This window comes from Ambystoma mexicanum, chromosome 3p (assembly GCF_040938575.1).
Source record: "Ambystoma mexicanum isolate Mex_15411 chromosome 3p, UKY_AmexF1_1, whole genome shotgun sequence".
Lineage (NCBI taxonomy): Eukaryota > Metazoa > Chordata > Amphibia > Caudata > Ambystomatidae > Ambystoma > Ambystoma mexicanum.
Window position 1 is genome coordinate 883,072,652 of NC_090925.1, and position 22,824 is coordinate 883,095,475.

The 22,824-nt window shown below is 45.2% G+C and overlaps 1 protein-coding gene across 1 annotated transcript in view; it reads right to left on the bottom strand.

Moving 5' to 3' along the window:
• Nucleotides 1-4,330: 4,330 nt before the first annotated feature.
• LOC138579638 (uncharacterized) overlaps nucleotides 4,331-22,824 on the bottom strand; it is a 600,935-nt gene continuing 582,441 nt past the window's right edge. The window contains exon 9 of the mRNA XM_069649890.1: nucleotides 4,331-5,941. Within this exon, the coding sequence (XP_069505991.1) occupies nucleotides 5,819-5,941 (123 nt within the window). The 3' untranslated portion in view covers nucleotides 4,331-5,818. The remainder of the gene's footprint in view (nucleotides 5,942-22,824) is intronic.

Below are 22,824 nucleotides of genomic sequence, written 5' to 3' on the forward strand. Positions count from 1 at the left end.
CAATTGCACAGTTTTTGAATTTATGTTTCCTGAAAATGATGAGGCTTTCCTTTAATGTTTGATAAAAAAAAAGATACAAAGGTAAAAAAAAGAAAATTAGTTAAAAAAAATTGATCACCAATTGAAAAAAGATAAAAGATAAAGGTGATCAGGAGATAAAGACAAAAATGCAAAAAGAAAAATATTTTTAAAAAAAAGAAAGAAAAAAAAGAACAGATCACCAATTAAACACCAAAAAGATAAAGGTGATCAAAAGTTAAAATAAAAAAAATAAAAAAATATGATTTTTTATTCTTTCTTAAAGATTGTTTCTTTCCTTTGCTCAAGACTAGAAATGTATACATGTTTCTCGTTATGAATTTTTCCATTTGCATAATATTTATTTTCAACTATTAAGATGTGATTATTGGGAGAAACACGTGTTTTAGAGCGTATGTGTGTTTTTCCTGCAGTGATTTTGGGTTATATCCCAGCAGTAAAAAAAGGAGGCAGTGTAGGAGTAGGGGCTCCAAATCTTAACAGTTAGATTCAATATTTCAGCATGCACATGTTAACATTGGTTTGAACTGCAAATGGGGCCCAGGGTGTGAAACTAATTACTGGATTCAAGAGTGTGAGTCTCAGGCAGAATTAGATACCAATGCACAGAGCACATGCTTGAAATTGCACTTTGATTACGGATGATTTTTCAATGAACTGAGCTCTAATAAATATAATACTAATATAAATTAACAAACTAATTAAACCAATAGTAGTTCACATGTAACAGATTTTCATAACATTTAGTGCAAATTAGTTCATGAAGTAAGCTGAATGCAGACTAATGAGAATGCATGATGCTCTGAAAATCGGATGAAAAATTGAATTTAGACGTGCAGGCTGGATTTACACTGTGTGGTAAGCTGAAAAATTTGAAGTTTGGTTCTGCTGAAACATAACTGTTTTGAAGCAGGAAGTGCAAAATAAAAATGAAAGAAAATTCTACAGCAATGCAGTTAATATAATGAGGAAAACACACAGAGGCAGATTGTGTGATTGTTAGTGGGATGATCTGTTCAAGGGGCGGTGTCTTCCTAGAGGGACCAGGGGGTTTGTTAAAAAGGGTTATGAGGTTGAGTGAGGGGCAGTTCCTCTTCGGGCACTGGGAGACGAAGGAGCAGAGTGCTGGCTGGGCAGACGGTGTTCAGTGCTGGCAAGCTGACTGATGCAGAGGCTCTCCTTATCTGGGTTCATCCTGTGTGAGGCAGGCAGAACGACTGGGGAAGATTTCTCTTGCCAAATTGAGTCAGAAATACCTCCAATAAATCTAAGGTAAATAGGAGGTTAAGTGGGGGCCGCTGATGTGAATGATACAGGTAGATTAGGTTAAATAGTTTAGGTGCTGTATTAGGGATCCTATTTGTAATACTGTGGAAAGTCTTACTGTTTTTTAAAGTGTATTTGTCTTGCCAAGTTCCACGATGCTAAGGACAGTTGGCAGGGCTTTGCACAGAAAGAGTATTGAAAGCTATTATAAGAAGAAAGTACTTGCACTATGACGTACAATGTGGGCATAAGTGTCTGTAATTTGCATATTTCTATTTTATGATAAAAAAACAGATTCAAAAAGTAACTTAATCTCATGATACTTATTCCGCATTCAGTCCCTTTTATTTGACATGCATAAGGAGACAGGTGTGTTAAGAAATCTCTCAAATAAAGTAGCCAGTGTCAGAGGTCTATCTAGAGAGGTTGAACGGATGTGCTGTATTTCAATTGCATGCTTTACAATTGTTGAAACTCAGCCAAAAAGGTGTAATGTGGTATTGTACATAAGGTACCACAGGAGGGCATGAGCCATCTATCCAGAGTGTATCAAGTCCATTATTTTGTTTGTTGTTACCCTGGTAAAAAATAATTATTAGGCAGTATTCTGAAACCAGTCTCACCACTATAAAAATACCCCAACAGGTTACCACAATATATTGATAAGGATTATACAATACCACCAAATACTAACGTAGTAAAATTATTACCACCAAGTAATAGATATAATCCCAAAATATATACAACACTAAATGTTCTGAAGATGGCAGGTCGGAATTTGCGCATTTCACAAATAGTATCTGTCTGAAATGTAAGTTATGCTCCATGAAAAAACGTTAATTATATCTGATATATGGTGCGATGAGGATACCATTAAAATTGGTGGAATTTAACCTTTGTATACACTTTTACAGCCGATTCCAGTTTTTTTGACCACTCAAATGGGTCCAAGGGAAACCAGACTTAGCTGTAAAATGCAGGGTGCAGCACCAGGCCACGGGCCTATAGTAATGAACCCCCCGCCCAGATTCAGAGGGTCACAAGAAGCACAAAGAAGGTAAGGATGAAGACCTTCTGCCCACCTTAAAATGCAAAGCTTAAAAAGAACAGAGAACAATGTTTCCTCCTAGGCAGTGCCCGCCCCACTCCTTCCCCTGCGAGCTGCGCTTGCACAGCCTGTTTGAGCAGACGTCTCAGAAAATCACCCCTTAACTGAAGCCCAGTGATTAAGCCTAAACCAAGAGACTCACCAGCCAGACCTCTGTCTAGTTGCTCATGGCCTGGCCAGCAGACTTAAGCAGTGCCTGCTTCTTTATTATGAAGAAATGCCAAATGATCAGGCTAGCTGGCACCTCCGAAAGGTGAAGCAAGCACATTGTACCTTGTATCATGGGCAGTTCAATCCGATTGCTGATGACAAGCCGTTAAGTTAGGCATGTCTGACAAGTACGAAATGCCAGATGATAAAGCACTAAGGAGCAATCCGTACATGGTCTACTTGTCAAACAAGACCCGCAGAAAGCCTACCCAACCCATGCTGCAAGCAAACGAGATCAGATACTGAGAACTGGAGAAAAAACACCAGCGCCCCAAGCACATCATCCACTGTTGGTGGTAATAGTTTAAGACAATTACAAGAGCCCAAACCCTAGAAGAGAATCAGCCTCCCGGGTGACGGCTGGGTGAAACAATGCACTCAACACAAGGTGGCAAGAAAATACCACTCCGACTTACCTGGCACAGCAATGCTTTCAAGATTCTCAAGCCGACCAACCTGTTTAAATTTTTATGCACAGCCTGTGCCTGCCCCGACAATTAACTAAAATATGAAGACTTTCCCAGTAAGCAGCCTATTAATTAAAGCACAGTTGAACCGTCTAATAAATGGAGGGACCTGAAAGTTACCAGTCAACCTATTAATTGCAAAGCACCAATAGGAAAATTATGTACGTGTATATTTGCATGCCCCATTGGCAGGATTGTGTTTTCATATGTTTAAGGAGAGACTGGTGTTTTGTCTCTCTCCAAGTGGATTCATGATCACAGTTAATATATTGACTTGCTTAAGTTCAAACCCGCAGGAGTTAAGCATGTTCCTTTCCCTGAATGGATCAGCTCCATGTACATGTGTCTTCCATTTACAATCAGTGGCAGTAGCATACTACTTGAGATGAAACCAGGCGGCGGAGGTTCTTGAATGTGCCAAAGAACTGTAGACCTTGACCTGGAATTGTTCAAAGTATCTTTTAATATTTACCACAAATAGGAGGCAAAAGTTAATAATTGTGCCCTTGCATGGAGCTTCAAGTCAGACTCCCTCCACAGTTAAGAACTGCAATAACAGGTGTTATTATCCCATATTACGTTACTTGATTTATCAACCTTGGAAAGAAAGACTAAGTCAGACCTGCTGCCGGATTCAGACTTAACAGTGCTGGCTGATCATTTTAGAGAACAGAATTTTACTCATAAGATATCCACCTGGATGAATGAAAACATTATGGTGTCTTTTACCCATACACTTTCAAGTTCATGTGAAACACTCACACTCTTGGCTCTTCTGTATTGTTAAATATATCTCCAACCAGAGAGAGAAGATTAATATCTAAAGGAGGTGAGGGGAGGGAATGGAGAGTGTAAAGTTCAATTATGAATCCCTCAAGATGCATGACAAACATTTCCAACTACAGTAATTTCTTTTTGATCTTGGCTCCTGGTATTGTGTGTATAACAAATTAATTAAAACAAACTGATATTAGCCCTGATTAACACATACCATTTTAAGAGATTAGTGGGTTTGGAACTTAAGTGATGCATCTCAGCTGCCACCACAATCACCATTGGTCTTTCAATATAGCATCTGAAACCCTCGACAATTATGAATGGTGGGTTTGGCGCCCAAGTAGTATTCTCCAAGTAGTACTGCCAGTATCTACAGTCCTTTTGGAGCTTGCAATTCCTTTATAGTGAAAAAAGTATATTATCGAGCATCTCAAGAAAAGAAACAAACTAGCTGCTATTGTTTCCAAAGTTATTTTACTTCAGTGTATTTTACATTTTAAACAATAAAGTATGGTACAAAAATACTTGCGGTGCTGTACAAAAAACCAACTGAACAGATGTGATTCAATTTGCAGTGTGCAAATACAAGTACTGCATTAAATAAAATTAGAATGAAAAACCTCCTCGGCTAGTTGGATGGTCCTTGAGAAGAGCACTGTTTATTCACTTTCATTTCTCCACTTTCCACCATTATGTGTCTCAGTTATGAATATGCTAACTAGATATTTAACAGTCTACCACTCCCCCTGCTAGGGACAACCGAATTTATGACCACTGTGTTTTAGGAACTATTGTTTGTGAATATATAGAAACAAATGCAGGCTCCAGCCTTTGGACCCAAGAAGGAAACACTATTTGAGCTAAAATCAGCCCAATTTCACAGTGATTAATCTTTTGTAACACGTACTGTAATGAATACATTAACATTATCAGATGGCAATAGAACACATTTTGGAAAATCAAATCTCATGCTGGTAATTTCCCAAGAAGAACCACCAATCGCCAAATGAGGTTTCCCCCAAATCCCTCCAAGAATGAATTTTACTGTATCTTGATGTAAATCTACTTTTTTCCATTTAATGATCACATTTTCTGTTTTATCTAAATAAATCTTTAGGTACAATAAAATTGATTAGAAAAGTATGCATTAAAAAATATCTGTACAAAGTAAGGAAATTAAAAACAAACATTGTAATACTGCAAAAAACAATATTTTTATTACTCTACTTGTTCAAAGTCATAAATGACAAATTCTTATGTTTCTGGTCAAGCAAATTACACCAGGCTTTCAAAAGGCGAATGGTCAGTGTTTCACAGAAAGGACAACGATGCATCAGTGATCGAGGTGTCCTGCATAAAAACGGTCTATAAAAGCCACTTAAAGAAAAGACTCATTGAACCACTCTGGTGCTGCCAAAACTAGTGCTACTACATAAGTAAAGGGCATTCTGCTAAACAATGTTTGACGTTGTACAACCTTATATTGAATAAAAGCCAAATCAATTTATACATGACCAGATATTTGAGTCCACTGGCTAGAAAACCATATAGGTTAAGACACTTATGAGCCAATAAAGAAGTGGTAGACCAGTAGTTTGCAAAAAAAAGTCCTGCTCAGAATGTGGAGAAGCTGTGGTTGGTCGTTAACGTAGGTTCAGGAACCAGTAGAGAAAACAGTAGCCAGCAAATTGTGCAACCAATGTTGATCTCTACCATCGATTGTTCCAATGTTTTGATCAAAAGGTAAGTGCAAGGAGCTCCAGATGCAAAGTTCTTCTAATTTGTCGGTAAAAAACACAAACTGTTGACATTTGTTAGCCCACTGCTTCCTCCTCTTTGATGCAGTGCGAATAGCGAAGACTAACACCAACAATCGATAAAAGCCCTATCCCATATCATAATCCTCCTGGCAAATCAAGATGGAAAAGGTTGATACTTGATAACTATTTACTCAGGGAAATGCCTCTGTCGTAATCTTCCCCATTGGAGAGTGAACAACGGTGGCCTTGCTCGGACAAAGCACATTGATGGAGTCCATCTCGCCAACTGCCATTTTGGACAGCATTTCATCCACCTAAAGTAAAGTAGAAAAAGGTTGAGATGGCAATCTTTGAAAGTCTACAGAATAAAAGATTGTTCACTGCGCCCACAAAATACATTTAACTTACTAGCCTTTTATCCAAGTACATTTCAGCATTTACTCTTCAGATTCCTGAAAAGAACCGATTACCTGTGAATGAGCCAACAATCTAGCATCCCTTAACGAGACATCAAATAAAATGTCCTTCCCCCACACAATGACGGTCCAAGGCACAGCCTCATACTTCGACATCTTCACTTCACAACTGCGTCCATCACAAGACACAGCCAGCCCCATGTGCCACCACCAATGTAGCCCACACAGAAGAAACAGCATAGCATAATCCAATAACACTGCCTTTCTCCGATGCAATCTAGGGATCTACTAATCAATGTCTTTCACAGAAGCAGTTATTCACCTAACCCCAAACAAGAGGTTACTGCAACACACTTCAAACTCAGAGGAAGTAACTTGTTACGCAAGGAATCTAATCACAGTAAGTAACAAGGTGGTTTTATTTTCCATAAGGGGGTTCATGCTGTGCTCTACCCATTGGGAACAAAAGTAATTAGAGGCAAATCACCTTTTCCAGAACCCTTTCTTTTAGAAGTGCCTGAAAAACATCTGTTGGTTGAGCAATGACTGCCGACTTGTAACTTCCAGATAACCACATCAAATCTTTGCAGGCATAAACTTTCAACATTCAAAGCTTAATGAAAGGATTATTTCCCTTCTATTGTGGCAAAGGCAGATGTTTGTAGTGCTTTGAATATTCAGGCAGAAGGCACTAGAAAAGTGTCACATTAGGCTTTTGGGGCAGATATCGCAGATTTATCTAGCTCCCTACCAAAGAGGTCCCGGAAAAATACACCAAATCCAAAACCAATGTGTGTAGGTTTTGTAACCAGGTTGAGCAGGTAGAAACACACTGGCACGTCCTAGTGGAGTTTAGGACGCTGACTGAGTGTCGTACTAAGTGCTTGGGTGAATGCCTAGCCTCAAGACACTGAAGAGGCAGATCTTTTTTGGGCTCGTCTTTTGGGTGGGGAAGACTTTGGTCTACAAGAAATTCTCCTTGTGTGAAAAGAGTTGGACCTATTGTAGCACCAAAGTGAAATGTGGGAATTGATATGTGTTGTATTACTGATCTTTTTACGAAATGATTTGGAAGAGTTTTAAGGAATTTTGGTGAGTTTGTAAGAAAATATGTATTCAATAAAAAATTAAACAATTGGAAGATTGTGAAAGGAGAAATTACTTACTGTAATGTTCTATCTATGGATTCTTCTCCTGCAGATTCCTCATCAGATAGCTATCCACTCAAGCGTCAGTGTAATTCGGCCGCCGATCCATCACAACTCGATGCGCCGGTCATAGTCTTCGGATATTTCGTCGTACATATACTGTCTCACTACGGCACTGCACCTCTGTTCCCTACCTTTTTCAGAGGAAAACTAGACAACACGTACAAATAGCCGAAAGTGAAAAGAAAAAAAGAAAACCTAACCAGGTTTTTTTTTGTGAGGAAAAATAGAGACAGCAGAAGGAATGCAGCACCCAACCGGAAGAGGATGACGGTCCACAAAACTAAAGCCCACCTCTTCCTCCCAAGAGAAAGATGGCCATGTTACAGTAAGTAATTTCTACTTCAACAGATTGCCTTTCTCCTGCATATTCCTAATCAGATAGGCTCCCCAAGCAGTACTCATGAAACCGGTGAGATGAAAGTCCCTTACAGTAGGAAACTCTGCAAAATCGCTCTCCCAAATCGAGCATCAGACCAAAAGGCCTCATCCTATAGTGTTTGGTAAAAGCGTGCAGGGAGGATCAGGTTGCCGCCTGACAATTGTCCCTCACCAGAACACCCCTTTGAAGCGCTGTCGAAGTAGACACCACCCTAGTGGAGTGGGCTCTGCTGCCTGGGGGCCGTTCTTTCCCTTCATTACAGTCGCATTCGGAAATGCAAAGCGAGATACACCACAAGGTGGTCTGCTTTGGAACAGATAAACTCTTCCTAGCCAAGGAGGTGGTCACAAACTACTGATCCATCTTCCTGAACTCCACCGTTCTGGCCAGGTAAAAACAGCCTGTGGAACCGTTCCTTGGAGGGGTGCATAGGCACCATTGACAGGAAGGTCAATGGCCAGGGACAGGTGAAATTCCAATACCACCTTAGGCAGAAATCCTGGTTGCACCTTCAGGGAAATATTCTCCCAAAAAAAAGGATGGAAAGGCGGCTAGCAAGACAAAGCCTACAGCTCGCTGACCCCTCTGGCCGATGTGATGGCCACTAGGAATGCAGTCTTCAACTTTATTATATTTATAATGCACACCACTGACCCGGAGGTTTAAGGTCACACCACGACAAACAAAACTAAGCAATAAAAAAAAGACACAAAACCCGAGTCCAGCGCGGTACAGAAATGTGTGTCAGGAACTGGGGGCGAGGCTAGCAAGCCATGTAGGAGGACGTGTCCATAATGGAGCTCCTGCAGATCCTTACAATATCCGGCTGAAAACTGCGCAATGACTGATACAAATTTGCCATAACTAGAAGGATCGTGCATCTGAAGCTTATGAGCAAGTGTAGATACATTGTGGCACGGACCCGTACATTAATAACGTTGCGGGAGGCTGGTGAAGATTTTCGGACGAGATTGCAACGAAGAAAAAGATGGCTGCCGCCTGACAGACAAAGAAAGACGTGGCTGGATCAGGTGCCAATCTACTCTACTCCATGCGCAATTGCAGCGGAGGTGCAGATAAAGTATGGGCCGTGGGTGCTAAAGACATTGTGCACATCGGACACCCTGTTCGGGGCTCTAGATGTGCAGCCTACATGAGGAAGCGGCTCCAGGTGCCGCGGCTCCGGGACCGGACTTGCCACTGAAGCAGCCTGTAGCTGGAGTGCTATATCCAACACCCAGTTCAGTGATTGGGAAGAGTGCAGCCTGTGCGAGAGAGTGGCGCTGTGTCCCACGGCTCCCGGGCCTGAATTGGCATCAAAGCAGCCTGTAGCTGGAACGTGAGGAGAGCAGGGATGAGACCGAGCCGGGCCTGATCAGTGATGAATTGTATTGTGTGCCACAGGGGTCGACGCGAGTGAGCCTTATCATTGACAGAAGGCTCCAGTGTTTAGCAGCAGCAAGGGCGGAGGACTGCATGGACACTGAGCCATGACACCGACGCAGGTGTCTTCTCGGAGGGCTACAAGTGTATCAGGCACTCCTAATACCAAGCGCGACCTATGATATATTGTAGCCTCAGCGCCCGTGCCCTCAATTGAAGTACAGCCGTGGCTGTGTGAAGTGAAATGTAGAGCTTGACAGGAGGGGAGAGCCAGCAACATTTTATTGGATTGCTGGTTTGCTGGAAGGCGCGTGCAGCCCATACGCTGTGTTGTAGGGTGCCTATTGTAAGGTTCCTGTGGAGGCATGAGGCAGCTCTGCGCGTGGGAGCAACCCATGTAAAGGGTGAAACGACCTGCCATGGTGAGGCTGGTGACTTGAAAACTGATAGCCCCAAGAGGTTTGAACTGAGGGCGAATTCAGGGCTGCGAATGGTGGTCCATGATGGGATGCTTAGATCAGCAGGGATAATAAACTGCATTACAGAGACAGTACGGCGGGGTGCATGGGTGCAGTGCTGGGTCCAGTACGAGGAGGGTGAATGAACAGTGAGAACCTGACCTGAAGCACCCACCAAAGAACCCATAAACAGCCAAGAACCATGATTCACTAACCCAGCTACAGTTACTGCGCAGCAAGGCGTGACAGCACTCATGCCCTAAGGAGTGCTATAACAAAAGCCACAGCACAACTCAGAGAGCTCCTGAAATCTGGATGTCATGCAGCAACTAACACAGCAGGTGAGCCGCACTACATGCAAGACAATGGCTGTCGGGGCTTGGGACTGAGAAAAGAGCAGCAGACCCCAGAGGGGGACATTGAAAGCAAGTATAGGCTGTGGAACATGGGCTCCCCTGGAGCAGAGTAGCCCCGATCTGCAAGAGAAGAATCGCAGCTAACAGTATCAAGACACAGGGCGCAAACTGACAGTAGCACTGAGCAGTGGCATCCTGAAATTAGTAGCAGGTACTAAAGCAGAACTAAAAGAGGCTGCTGATTGGGAATGATCACAAAGTTACGCTCTACCTGAAAGAGTGGAGCCTTTCGAGAGGGCTGGCTGCATTGGATCCCGGCTGGTACTAGGATACAAATAGGTGGTGTAGCAGCCTTTAAGTACCCGCCAAGTGCATATAGTGGTTCTGGGCTGCAAAGACAATGATTGAGGATCTGTAGCCATCTGACGCCAGGTGACTCGGCAGCACCAGCAAGATACAGAGCAGGCGTAGCTGGAAGCCCCCATATAGCTGGCCAACCCTGCTGCAGTCTCTACCTCTCCTGTCCCCTCCCAGGCCCTCTGCACTGCACTGGCCTCGCACTTCATCTCAAAAACTCAGGACATCCTGTCCTCACTCTCCTCCCCTCTCCTCCCTCCCTCTTTTCCCGGCTCTTCCTCTTGCTCTCTTGCAGCCGCCCCTCCGCCCTCCTTCTCTTCATTTCCACCTTTTTCTGCTGACGAGGTTTCCAGACAAGTCCGATCTATGAAAGCCTCGTCTAAACAGGTTCACCCCTGTTCCTCCAAAACCATCAAGGACCACATCGTCTCCCTGGCTCCTGCCCTGGCTGACTTTTGCAACCACTCATTCGCCTCTGGAGTCTTCCCATCCCCCCTCAAGCACTCCCTTGTGCACCCCCTCCTCAAGAAACCCTCTTCCGACCCCTCCTGCCCGGCCAACTATCGCCCAATCTCCATTACTCCCTTCCTGGGCAAGCTCCTGGAGAAACTGGCCATCTCCCAGCTTAACCTCCATGCTGAATCTGTTGGTAATCTTCATGACCATCAATCCGGCTTCAGAGCGGCCAGAAGCACGGAAACTGCTCTCCTGAACATCCGTGAGGACCTGCTCCTGAACCTCGATTCCAACACTCCCTGTGTTCTCATTCTGCTCGATCTCTCCTCTGCCTTTGACACTGTCAACCATGCCATCCTGCTCAACCGTCTCCGTGATAACCTGGGTATCACTGGTCAGGCTCTGGCATGGCTGACCTCTTTCCTCTCCGGTCGACCCTCCCAGGTCCAAATGGGCTCCTTCCTCTCTGACATCTTTTTCTCCACCTGTGGTGTCCCCCAGGGATCCAACCTCTCTCCCTGGCTTTTCAACCAGTATCTGGCACTCCTTGCCCACCGCATCGCCGCCCTCTGCCCCCACTTCCAGTGCTATGCGGACGATACCCAGCTCATTTTCAGGCTACCCTCGGCCTCCTCCTCTCCTTCCCTCATCTCCGACTGTCTGTCTGCTATCCAGGAATGGTGTGCCGCCAATGACCTCTGCCTTAACGCCAGTAAGACTGAGATTCTACTCATCGGCGCACCCACTCCCTCCTTCCCTGCAGCTCTCTGGCCGGCCTCCCTTGGCCCCCTTCCTGCCCCTACCTGCAAGGCTAAAAACCTCGGGGTCATCTTCGACTCCACACTCTCCTTCTCTCCTCATATATCTGATGTCTCTAAGAAATCACACTACCAGCTGCACCTCCTCAGAGGTATTCTTCCCTTCCTCTCCTTCCCCCAGAAGCTCACTGTCTCCCGAGCCCTGGTTCTCTCAAGGCTGGACTACTGTAACAGCCTCTATCTTAATCTCCCTGCCTCCACTCTCCGCCCTCTGCAACTTATCCAGAACAGAACTGCGAGACTTGTCCTTGGCCTCAAGCCCAGGGACCGTATCTCTCCAGGACTGAAATCTCTTCACTGGCTCCCAGTGGCTGCGAGGATTAAGTTCAAAACCCTCTGCATTGTCCACAAGGCCTTCTGGGGCCTGGGGCCTAAATACCTTCAACTCTCTCTTCCTAAATATCTTCCTTCACGAGCCCTTCGCTCATCCATCTCTAACTCCCTCATGGTCAGCCGCTTCTCGAAGCAACGTGCTGGGGGTAGATCTCTCTCCGCAGCAGGGGCCTCCCTCTGGAACAGCCTGCCTGCCTCCCTGAAACTTGAGGAGAACCATCTCCGGTTCCGGAAGCACCTCAAAACCTTCCTCTTCGCTTCTGCCTTCTCTCTCCCTCTCCCCTGCTAAACCTGCTTAACTCCCCACTAAATTCTACACTTAACCTGCATCTGGGCCACTCTCAGCGACCTCGGACCAGGGCCCAGCCACTCTCCACTTGCACTGCCCCCCTGGCTCCCCCTGCACTGTGGGACTGTCACTGTATCCCTACAGCCCCCTACCCAGCACTTGCTCTGCACTTACCTCGCACTTGCCACCAGCTGGCCCTTTTTATTTATTATCATTTATTATTTTATTACGCCACTTACCTTGTACTGCACTTTTCCCCCCACCTCCTCCCCCTGCACTTTCTCCTTTTCCCCTTACCTCTGCACTTGCACGATCTGAATGACACCTGGCCTAGTAGGATCGTTTGTCCGTCTTCCCCTTGTTTCCCTCCCTCCCTGCCTCGTCGCGCCTTGAAACACTTGTGTATAGGCGCGTTACAAATACCATATCATATCATATCATATCATAGACCTAAGCACTGGTTGCGCCAGCGCATGGAATTGTTGGAAATCCGGACCCCAGCCATCTTGAACTGAGGCATACGGCGACACCCTGATGGCGTCCAAACGGCCCACGACAACGACAAAAGGGAAGCAACCCACAATGGAGGAATTTGCAAGGTCACCACAGCCAACGGAAGGGGCTAGAAGTGAAGAAAGGAACCTACAAATGGACACAATCTCAGCACGTGGGAAACTAAACTAGAGGCAGTCATGGCCCAACTCAAAGCAATACTGAAACTTAAAGTTGGCGCAGTACAGGTGGATGTCAACCTACTTAGACAAGACGTACAAACAATAGCGGAACGCACAAGCCAGCTGGAGAATGTGGTGACCTCAAACACAGCTGCATGCGCTTCGCACGCCTCGGAAATTCGCATAGGAAGCAGCAAGTAAGCAATCGAGAAATTAGAGCAGAGGAAGCCGAAGGGCGCGCCCGGGGGAATAACGCACGCATTGTTGGGCTCCTAGAGGGAGAAGAAGGACCTAACCCAACGGACTACGTTGAGACTATGTTGCTGCAATAAATAGGAGGGGCGCTCACCCAAGGGTTCACGGTGGAGAGAGCACACAGAGCCCTGACAAAGAAACCACTGCAAGCCCCTCACCCCCCCTTCCGGAAAGGGGGGCACAATACAAAGGGCATCCACATCTATTACGGTGTACCCAGACTATACACTTCTGGTGCAGAGACAGCCATGAACTTTGGGACGTGAAGAAGAGACTGCGTGAGGCAGGCTATAAATACATGCTGACGTAACCGGCGAAACTCAGTGTTCCACAAAAACAGGGCTCTGCTCTTCGAGACCCCTGAGGATGCAACAGAGTGGTTGGATGCCCATAATTGTCCGTTGGGAACAGACAGCTAGAAAGAAGGTGGAACGGATAAGTGATGCAGCAATTCCAGAAGCCGAGGTGCTGTATAAACTGGGACACTGGGACTTGAATATAAGATAGGCCAATGTTGATCGGGAAAAATAAATAAGCTATGTGTTGAGCATGTAAATTTGAGAGGGCATAGCGTAATGGTGCATAATTGCAGGAACCACAATGGACACACTCTTATACTCCTATAGATCGCTTAGTTCGGTTACCGGTAGTGTGGTAACCCCTCTGCTGTGTTCCTAGTACTGGCACTACCGAGAAAGGACTAAATGCGGGATAGCCTGAGTTCCAGTGATGGAGCTGGGCAACAGTTAAGAACGGGAAGGGAGGGGAGTTGGTGTGCAGTGATTTTAGTTGGGAACAAGCTTACATCCACACGCCGTTGCACAACATACAGGAGACAAGGGGGAACAGTGACGGGGCTAGGTATGGATGAAAGATGGGAGACCTTAAGATAGTTGCCTGGAATGTCAGGGGGGCTCAACATCTACCTGAAGAGAAATAAGATCATGATATCCCTGAGGAGGCAGAAAATAGATATCGCTCTACTACAAGAAACCCATCTAACGAAGTAAAAACAAGAGGTGATAAGGAAGAAATGGAAGGGAACCACTGTGGGGGCAACGTATTTGGCATATGCCAGAGGGGTAATCACCTGGGTAGCACCGCATGTCCCCTTTCAGTTATTACAATCTGCGGGAGAGTTGGATGGAAGGATGGTAGCGGTACGGGAAGTGATAGAAAACAGAGAAGTGTGTATTAACACATATGCCCTGAACCAAGATACTGTGGCCTACTTTAAGACCTTATATAGTAAAATATACCCGTACCTGGGGGGTACGGTGATATAGGGGGGTGATTTTAACTGTACCCTGGATCCCAGGGATGACAGGTCAGACAGGAAATTAGACAAACCCACCCCTGCAGCCAAAACTTTGAAGACCCTGTTGAGAGACTTTACACCACCCATGCGATAGACATTACTCGGCCCCACATAATTTGCACACACGCTTAGATTATAGGTTTGCCTCCCCGGAGAGGATAGGAGAGATAGTGCAGACTGAATATAAAGCGAAGGTCCTGTCAGACCACTCACCACTAATCTTAAAGTGGCAGTATCAGGCCCCTAGAGCCAGGATTCCAATGTGGCGGCTGAGAGCCAAAGCATTGAAAGACAGTGTTCAGAGGAGACCCGAGGAGAAAATTGTAAAATATTTTGAAAACAATACTGGAAGCGTAAAATCGGCCAGCACCCGATGGGAGGCATTTAAAGTGGTGGTGAGGGGATCAGCAATAGCAAAATCCAAAGGGCTGTAAGGAGGCATATTGCAAGAGCTACAGAAGGCAGAGGAGGAACTAGAGGCAATCAGGTGCAGAGGGAATGACTCCCTGGAAGAGGCCGATACTATAAACTAAATACGGCAAGAATGTGAAGAGAACTGGGAGAAACTTAAATTTCAAAAAATAGATAGAGAGGCAGCACGCTGGTGGGGACAAGCTGTGAAGGTTGCTAACATGGTTGTATAAAAGCGAGACACCAAGACCAACGATTAGAGCAATACAGAGGGAAGGCGGACAGATACTCGATACCCAAGAGGGAGTGAACAAAGGGTCCCTCGAGTTCTGCAAACAATTGTATGGAGATACAGATGGGGTGAATGGGCCAAGATAGTGGAAACACTACGGGACATTGGCCTACCCAAATTGAGTGCTGAGGAGAGAGAAAGAACTTAGACGCCCAAATCACATTGGAGGAACTAGAAGCATTGATTGAGGAATTACCCACTTGCAAGGCACTGGGGGCGGACAGACTATGAGTTCTATAAAACATAAGACGGAAGTGCTTCCCTCGCTATTGGCTATGCTAAATGAAGCTTTTGAAACAGGGATATTGCCAGAATCCCTAAGGGAGGCGATCATCATTCCAATTCTTAAACCTAATAAGCCTAGCATGGACTGCGGATCGTATAGACCGCTATCCATGCTGAACCAGGAAAGCAAGATACTCACGGCTGTGTTGGCGGGGAGATTGAGACCGGTCATAAGAAAACTTATACATCCTGCTCAGACCGGATACGTCTCGCACAGAAGCATAGCCGACAACCTTAGACGGCTACGCTGGGTCATAGAGCAAACAGAAGGAGATGCGCAGAAGTCGCAATTGTTTCATTGGATGCAGTGAAGGCCTTGGATTCTGTTGAATGGGCGTGGCTGATAGCGGCCTTACAGGAGTATGGAATAGGGCCCCGAGTATCGGAAGTGGGTAAAACTATTATATAGCTCACCACTAGCCAGGGTTAAGACGGGAGCGGTCATTTCAGAAAGATGGCAACTCAGCAGAGGTACTAGACAGGGATGGCCTTGGTCCCCAATGCTATATATTCTTGCACTGGAACCCCTAGCAATATACCTAAGACAACAGTACAGGGAGGTGGGGATTTTCACGAAAGGGGGGCCACACCTAATATCATTGTATGCTGATGATATGTTGCTATACTTGAAATACCCGGAGGAAAACCTGCAATACATCCTAGAAGTAATGGAGCGATTTGCATCACTCTCTGGCATTGTGGTCACCCCTATAAAGTCATGTATTTTCCGCGAGAGCACCTACCCATCCTACAAATACCCTGGGAGACCGAAACCTTCATATACTTGGGGATAGATATCTATCACGAGGTGGAGGACGAACATAAACATAACACATAGAAGGCAGTAGCAAACATTGAGAATAACATGAGATTCTGGACTAAGCTCCCTTTGGCCATGGCAGGGAGAGCGGCTTTGTTGAAAATGGTTGCATTACCGAGGATGATGCACTTTTTTGGAAATATACGATACATGATACCTAAGCTATTCTTTGTTAAACTCCAGAGTATATGTAGAGGCTTCATCTGGCACAACACCCTGAACAGAATAGCCCCTTGGAAACATAATATGTATGACAAAGGAGGCATAAAACGTCCCGATTTTGAGATCTATCACTGGGCCAGCCAGCTACAATATGTGGCCAGGTGGCTAACGGAAGACTCAACATCGGAGTCCAGACTGCTGAGGTTAGAATGCACTCGGTTTTTCATGAAAGAATGGATATGGCTGCCTAATCAGAGCTAAAGGGGTGTCCGAGAACGCTGGAATTGGGATGGCAAATGTGGTGAAAGGCCATGGAGAACCTGACTCCGTGCACCCCGCAGGTACCGCTAGTAGCACTGACCAAAGGGGATGTGCAATTGAGGAAGACACTACGCAAGCACTGGGAACCAATGGGTATTGCAACAATGGGAGACATATGGCAAGATGGGAAGTTATTGGAATTTAATGCACTGGTAGAGCAATATATTACATACACCAGACTGTGCGACAGGTGAAAACAACATGGTCTGAAATAGTGCTGGAAGACCAACCCGATACGGCCATAGAAACAATCTATGACATCGCAGAGGGAGGGCATGAGGTTTCCCAAGACTATGAACTGTTGATTACCAGGGTGGGGAAGGAAGTGACCCAGCTAAAACGGGACTGCGAAGAGGAAGTGGGAGAGCATGAATGATGGGTTGTGGGAGAGGGCTCAGAGGTACCATAAAAAGGTGTCCAGGAATGCAAGGCTGCAACAAATCCAGCTATATGTAACTCACAGAGCGTACATGACACGCCAGAGGTTGGCCCGATTTAAGAGTGCAGAAATACAAACATGTCCCAAGTGTGGAGAAGTAAATGCGGGGATGACACATTTGTTCTGGGCATGCCCGAGAATTGCTAAATTATGGAAAGAAGTAGCCCATCGTCTGACAGAGAAGGGGATCATGTTAGATGGGGAATCAGTGTGGGCATGTATGTATGGTGGGGGGGGGGGGTTTCCTGGACCACGCAAGCTAAAGCATGTGAGCAAACTTAAAGACCTGGTTTACATACTTGCCAAGCGCAGAATTGCCATGGGCTGGAAAGCATGGAACAGACCAAAGGTAGAGGTTTGGTGAAATGATCTCAAGAAATGGGCTGAGACAGAAACGGTGGCATGGACTGAAGCAACCAACAGAGGCGGGGGAGGAAGAGACAGATACATTGACGGCCAGGAGGCACTTGGTGGCCACATTGTCCGGGTCCACCCAGGTATTCCCAAGCAAAAACGATACCTCGCAAAACACGGAAGAGGGAACATCCCTAGAAGATATAACGGCAGAAGGCGAAATGGAGTAGGCCCAAGATGAGTGGGGGGTAACGGGTAAGCAGCAGCTATGGTTTAATATGATATGAGATACTTAAAAATGTATAACATACTGCTAAGTTTGTTTTCTTTTTTTCTTTTATTTGTTGATTGGATGTTGGAAACATTAATAAAATTTGTCATAAAAAAATAAAAAATGTGTCAGGAACTGGTCAGAGAACAGTGCAGATATCTTCAACTCTCTAAACAGAAAGGTTTTTAGCATTTTCCGAAACAGGGCTGTTGATTTATCTTACCTAATATCTTGGGGAATAGCATTCCTAGCCATGAGAGATGTCACAAAAAATGCTCCTTTTTTAACCTGGGTCATCCTGTGCAAGGAACACTAAGTTGGTTGATGTTATTTGATCTAAGATTGCGTGCATTTGATTTTGTCTCCAGCACTACACTCCGATATAGAGGCGACGATCCTGTCAAGCACTTCTGTGTTATAAGGAGAAGGCGAAGGTCAATTCTGGCTTCTATGGGGAGCCAGTGCAGACTCAATGCTTCGGATTCCTTCTTTTGAGATCCATGATGGTTCTGGACTGCACTATTCTGAATAACAAAGTCAACCTATGTCAGACTTTGCAAGGCCAGCAAGCAGACTGCCACAATAATGAAGCCTGGAAACTATTATGGTCCTAGCTTATATCTCACAGTTTGGTCTAGAGATGAAGGGCGTGCTTGAGTCAGCAGTTTAATGTAGCATGAAGCTGAGGACACCACGCTGCCGACCTGGCCTTCATGTTGAGATTACAGTCAAAGTAGACCCCCAAACTTTGTTTTTGGTTTTTATATCGCAACCATCACTTCTTAACTGTGCATACTAATTTCCCATTTTATGGGTTTTAACCACAGTGCCTACCATCTTCAGTTCGGTTTTGCCGGTGTTCAGGGCCAGCCCATTATTACTCATCCAGCATTGGATCAATCCATAAATCCAATTGATGGTTTTCTCATCCTCTGCATGATTACCAGAGAGAGGGATAACAAACTGCATCATCTGAATAGTTAGTAAAAATCAATTTTATTTTCCTCTAAGAGGTCAAGGAATGGAACAGTAAAAATATTATATAAAGTGGGAGACAAACAAGCCCCCTGGGGTAACTATGTGTAAGCAAAGCAGGTTTTGCATCAGCCGAAGCGCTGCTGATTCTGCACCATCGGTTAGTGAGGAATGATTCAACCCAACGGGAAGCTGATCCCGAGAACCCTGCCACCTTCCTCCCCCGAGAGATCAGATGATGGAGAGAAGTCTGGACTTCAGATCCAGAAAGGCATTCTCCATGCCATGGTTTTCCCTAAATCCCGATTGCCATTCGTTCAGGATCTTCCTGTTCTCAAGGTGCGTCATGACTTGTGTATAGGCTACACGATCAAGAATCTTCAGCAAAAAAGGAGAGTTGAGATTGGCCTGTAATCAGCAGATTTAAAGGACAGACCTGGCTTTTTAAGGAGAGGCGTGATCCTTGTATTATTGATGGCCGCCGGCACATGACTTTCACTGAAAGAGGGATTAACAAACTTGCACAGGATGCTGATTGACGAAGGAGAGCATGTTTTTATGACCATTGCAGGGCACAGATCCCCCTTGCAGAAGTCGGCTTCAAGCTTCTATTAATGAGCTGATTCGGACTCTAATATGGGTTTAAAGTAGAACTGTTCATCTTGCCCCCAACGTTTCTGGGTAAGACTGACAGTTAATTCTGTTCACTAGGTGCTATGGATTTTTTGGCAAGTTCAAAATTAAGTTTCGTTGTATTTAATTTGCCAAACATGGCTTCCTGAATGGGTGTCCACCATTCAGCATCCCCAATGATGGTCTCTGTTGTACCATGAGCCGGGTGTTCTAATTCTTTGAGAATTCTAAACAAATCTCTTGACTGCAATTGTGCTTTGTTAATTCTATCGTCAAGAGAAGACATTCTCCGTAGTATGACTGCTTTCTTGAATCTTTTTTGCCGCATACCTATAACCCTCTATCTGTTTCATTAAGAGAGGCTTGCTATCTATATAGGCTTTTGATCTTGGCACTCTTGAGAGTTTGTAGGTCTGGCGTGAACCAAGTTTTGGCCTGCCTCTGGGTGACTATTTTTTTAAAGGTGCTAGGGCATTGATGGCATCCTGAAGAGCACTCTTGTACTTGTCAACAATGACATCCACCGAGACGAAGTCCTTTGGCTCCTGGTCTAAGGGAAGCAGCCAAGAGTGTAAGGCATTCAGTGAGAATTGGGATAGCAGCCAAGGGTGTAAGGCATTCAGTGTGAATTGGAGTAGCAGCCAAGGGTGTAAGGCATTCAGTGTGAATTTCTTAAAATTTCTTGAGGCCACTTTAACTTTAGGCGCTTCCCTATGTGTGTGCTTGAACCTTGGGCGCAGAAATGGCTCCAACTCGCAAACAATAACGATGAAAACGTCAAAAGAAAAAGCTCTCGATGCTATGGATTAGCATGCAGAAAAAAGGAACTGAGGTACAGGAGCATAGTGACGCAGTATATGTATGACGAATTACGTCATGTCCAGCGTCAATGACCGGCGCATCGAGTCTGGACAGATCAACAGATGAGTCGAGGTGCACGAAGGCCCCTGTCGAAAGGTTTACCGAGCACCCGACCTGGAATGGATAGCCATCTGATAAGGACTCTGCGGAAGAAAGGCAATCCATTGAAATATTTTTACAAGTGTGTGCTCGCAGGAGCAGGCTGGTCGCTATAAATAAAAAATGTAATAAAAAAATTACCATTAGAGGTAGCGGACTCACTTTCTTTTGATTTAGGGATTTACACCACAGTCCTAAAGGTGGCATTGCAGAGCTCAATTTACTATTCTAGGAAAAAGATCAAGTCTCCATGGTCAATGACTACTGATAAACCAGAGACCAATCGATTGAGCAAATACCTGTCTTCAAGCTGTCCAGAGTGCAAGGCCAGGCTTTTAAAAACATCAATCTGTACTGACCATAACTCACTAGGTTCAGTCTGACCATTCACTTTTTCCATCCCCCTTCGAAAGAGCCATGGCATCCTTCTGGCATTTCAAAGTGACCCAGTAATGGAGGCTTCTCTTATCTTCATCTCCGGTGTTGCTCAGTCTTCAAGCCTACTGATCCTTCTGGGGTCCTAAAAATATGTGGGTTGTACTGATTACCTCCCATCAGTACTGCTGGGATGTAGCATCCACTCGGAACAGCAAATTTAAACCGGACCATGCACCTTTATACAATTCTGATCACTATCTTTTCTAATAGCTGTATTGCCAACATTGAAAAAGCTTTGTGTTACACGATGGAGTAACACCCAAACAATCCCACTCGCAGTTATGACCGAAGCCTATGTCTGACATGAAGGGCAGTTTCTCTGTTCAAAAGCTATTGGTAGAAAAATGTCCTGACATTGCCATTCCTCCCCTGCTCATAATTGCTAACATTTAGATAATTTATTTACAGATTAAATTGTCAATTAGAGGTCACTGAGGTGACGCATCTAATACCTTGGACTCTGTTGTCTTTGGCAAGCTCAGATGGATGAAGCCCAATAAATAGGATGCAGTCTTAATAACAGTGTTGATCATACAGGTCTGTACAGACACTACACACCCTTGTCTAGGCTCTTCGTGATTACATTGGCCTATTTCTTACCCAAGATTATAGACCAGGATACATTGATGTATTTTTTTTCATTTGTTTATTTTCAACAACAGTATACATGTCATACCAAAGTAACAGACGAATAGACTTAGAGAGCAATAGGGTCACCCCTATAAAAGCACGTAAAGATATACTTAATTAACTCAACATTGTTATCTAAGCATCACCATACTGTAGGTTCTCAACATGGTACATCATGCATACTAAACACAGCTCTACCCCTGGGCCAACAGGGCCTATCCACCCCCCCCCCCCAATCTCTACCATGGTCGGAATGGTATGAATGGATCTAGCAACTCCCAGTGCGTTCCCATATTGTATTGTGTTAGCTGAATTCTGCAATTTGAATGAGTTTCGTTCAAGGGTGCAAGTCCTAGCGAGCAGGTCTGTCCATTGCGGTTTTGATGGTGGGGATGTCGATTTTCATTGTAGGACCAGGAGTTTGCGGGCAGTGAAAGGTAGTACACTTATGGGCCTGCAAACAAGCTAGTCTGCATGCCAATCAGCATGAGTCAGGAGATAGTGACAGATCCGTGTCTGGGAAACGTGACGTCACCCGTCTGTCAACCATTTGCCAATACGGCTTTAGTCTCGAGCAGGACCACAATATGCCTTATAGTGCATAGTTCTGTGCACCCAAGCCAACAGAAAGGAGAGAGCGTCAGACCCATTCTAAACATTCTGGCTGGAGTGTAATACATGTGTTGTACAATCTTGAACAGGATTTCTCAGTTTTTAATGCTTACTGAGGTCCCAGGTATGGCTGTGAAGTAATCAGATGTCTCCAGTCTCTACTGGGGTACCGAGGTCTGTAGACCATGTCATCGCCAAGGCACAGTTCTCATCGATGTTGTTCGGGATGCTCATGGAATAAAAAGGAGCCTCCCGTTGCTGTTCTAGTTCCAGGGGGGGTCGAGGGGTTTGGCGGGAGGATTCTGTGGTTCATTGAAGCATCACATCACATAATTACCTATATTGGGAGACAATTCCCAGCCTTAAGGTCCAGTAATAAACGCCCAATTTGGAATGGTAGTAACTTAGAGTCTTCAAAGAGATCCAGTATCCTAATCTGCGACCACAGTGTGTCTTGTCGGGGGTGGAGTTTATGTTTGCATCCGATTGATAGCAATGTCTCTATACTCATCCCTGTTGGGAGCGCAGTCTATGCCATTGTGTTACCGTCAAGCTCAGAATATTTTGCGATTTTATTCGGGGCGTAAGTTGAGCCTGGGGTGGTGGGGGGTTACAGGGCCGGCAACGCTAGCTTTATACCACTCCAGCTAGTGGTATCTCCCATATTTAGCCACCGCTTTAGACAGCAGATTTGAGCAACCTGATCATCTGCACAGAGGGAAACCTGGTGTTCCTCCTTCCCCCGCCATAGGCCCTCCCAGTGAGGATCAGTGCGCAATTCAACTGCAACCGGTTCTAGAGATAGGGCGTAGAGCAAGGGTGAAAACGGGCAGCCCTGCTGTATGCCCGAATGGGACGCAAATGAAACCAACATAATGCCATTGGTGGTCA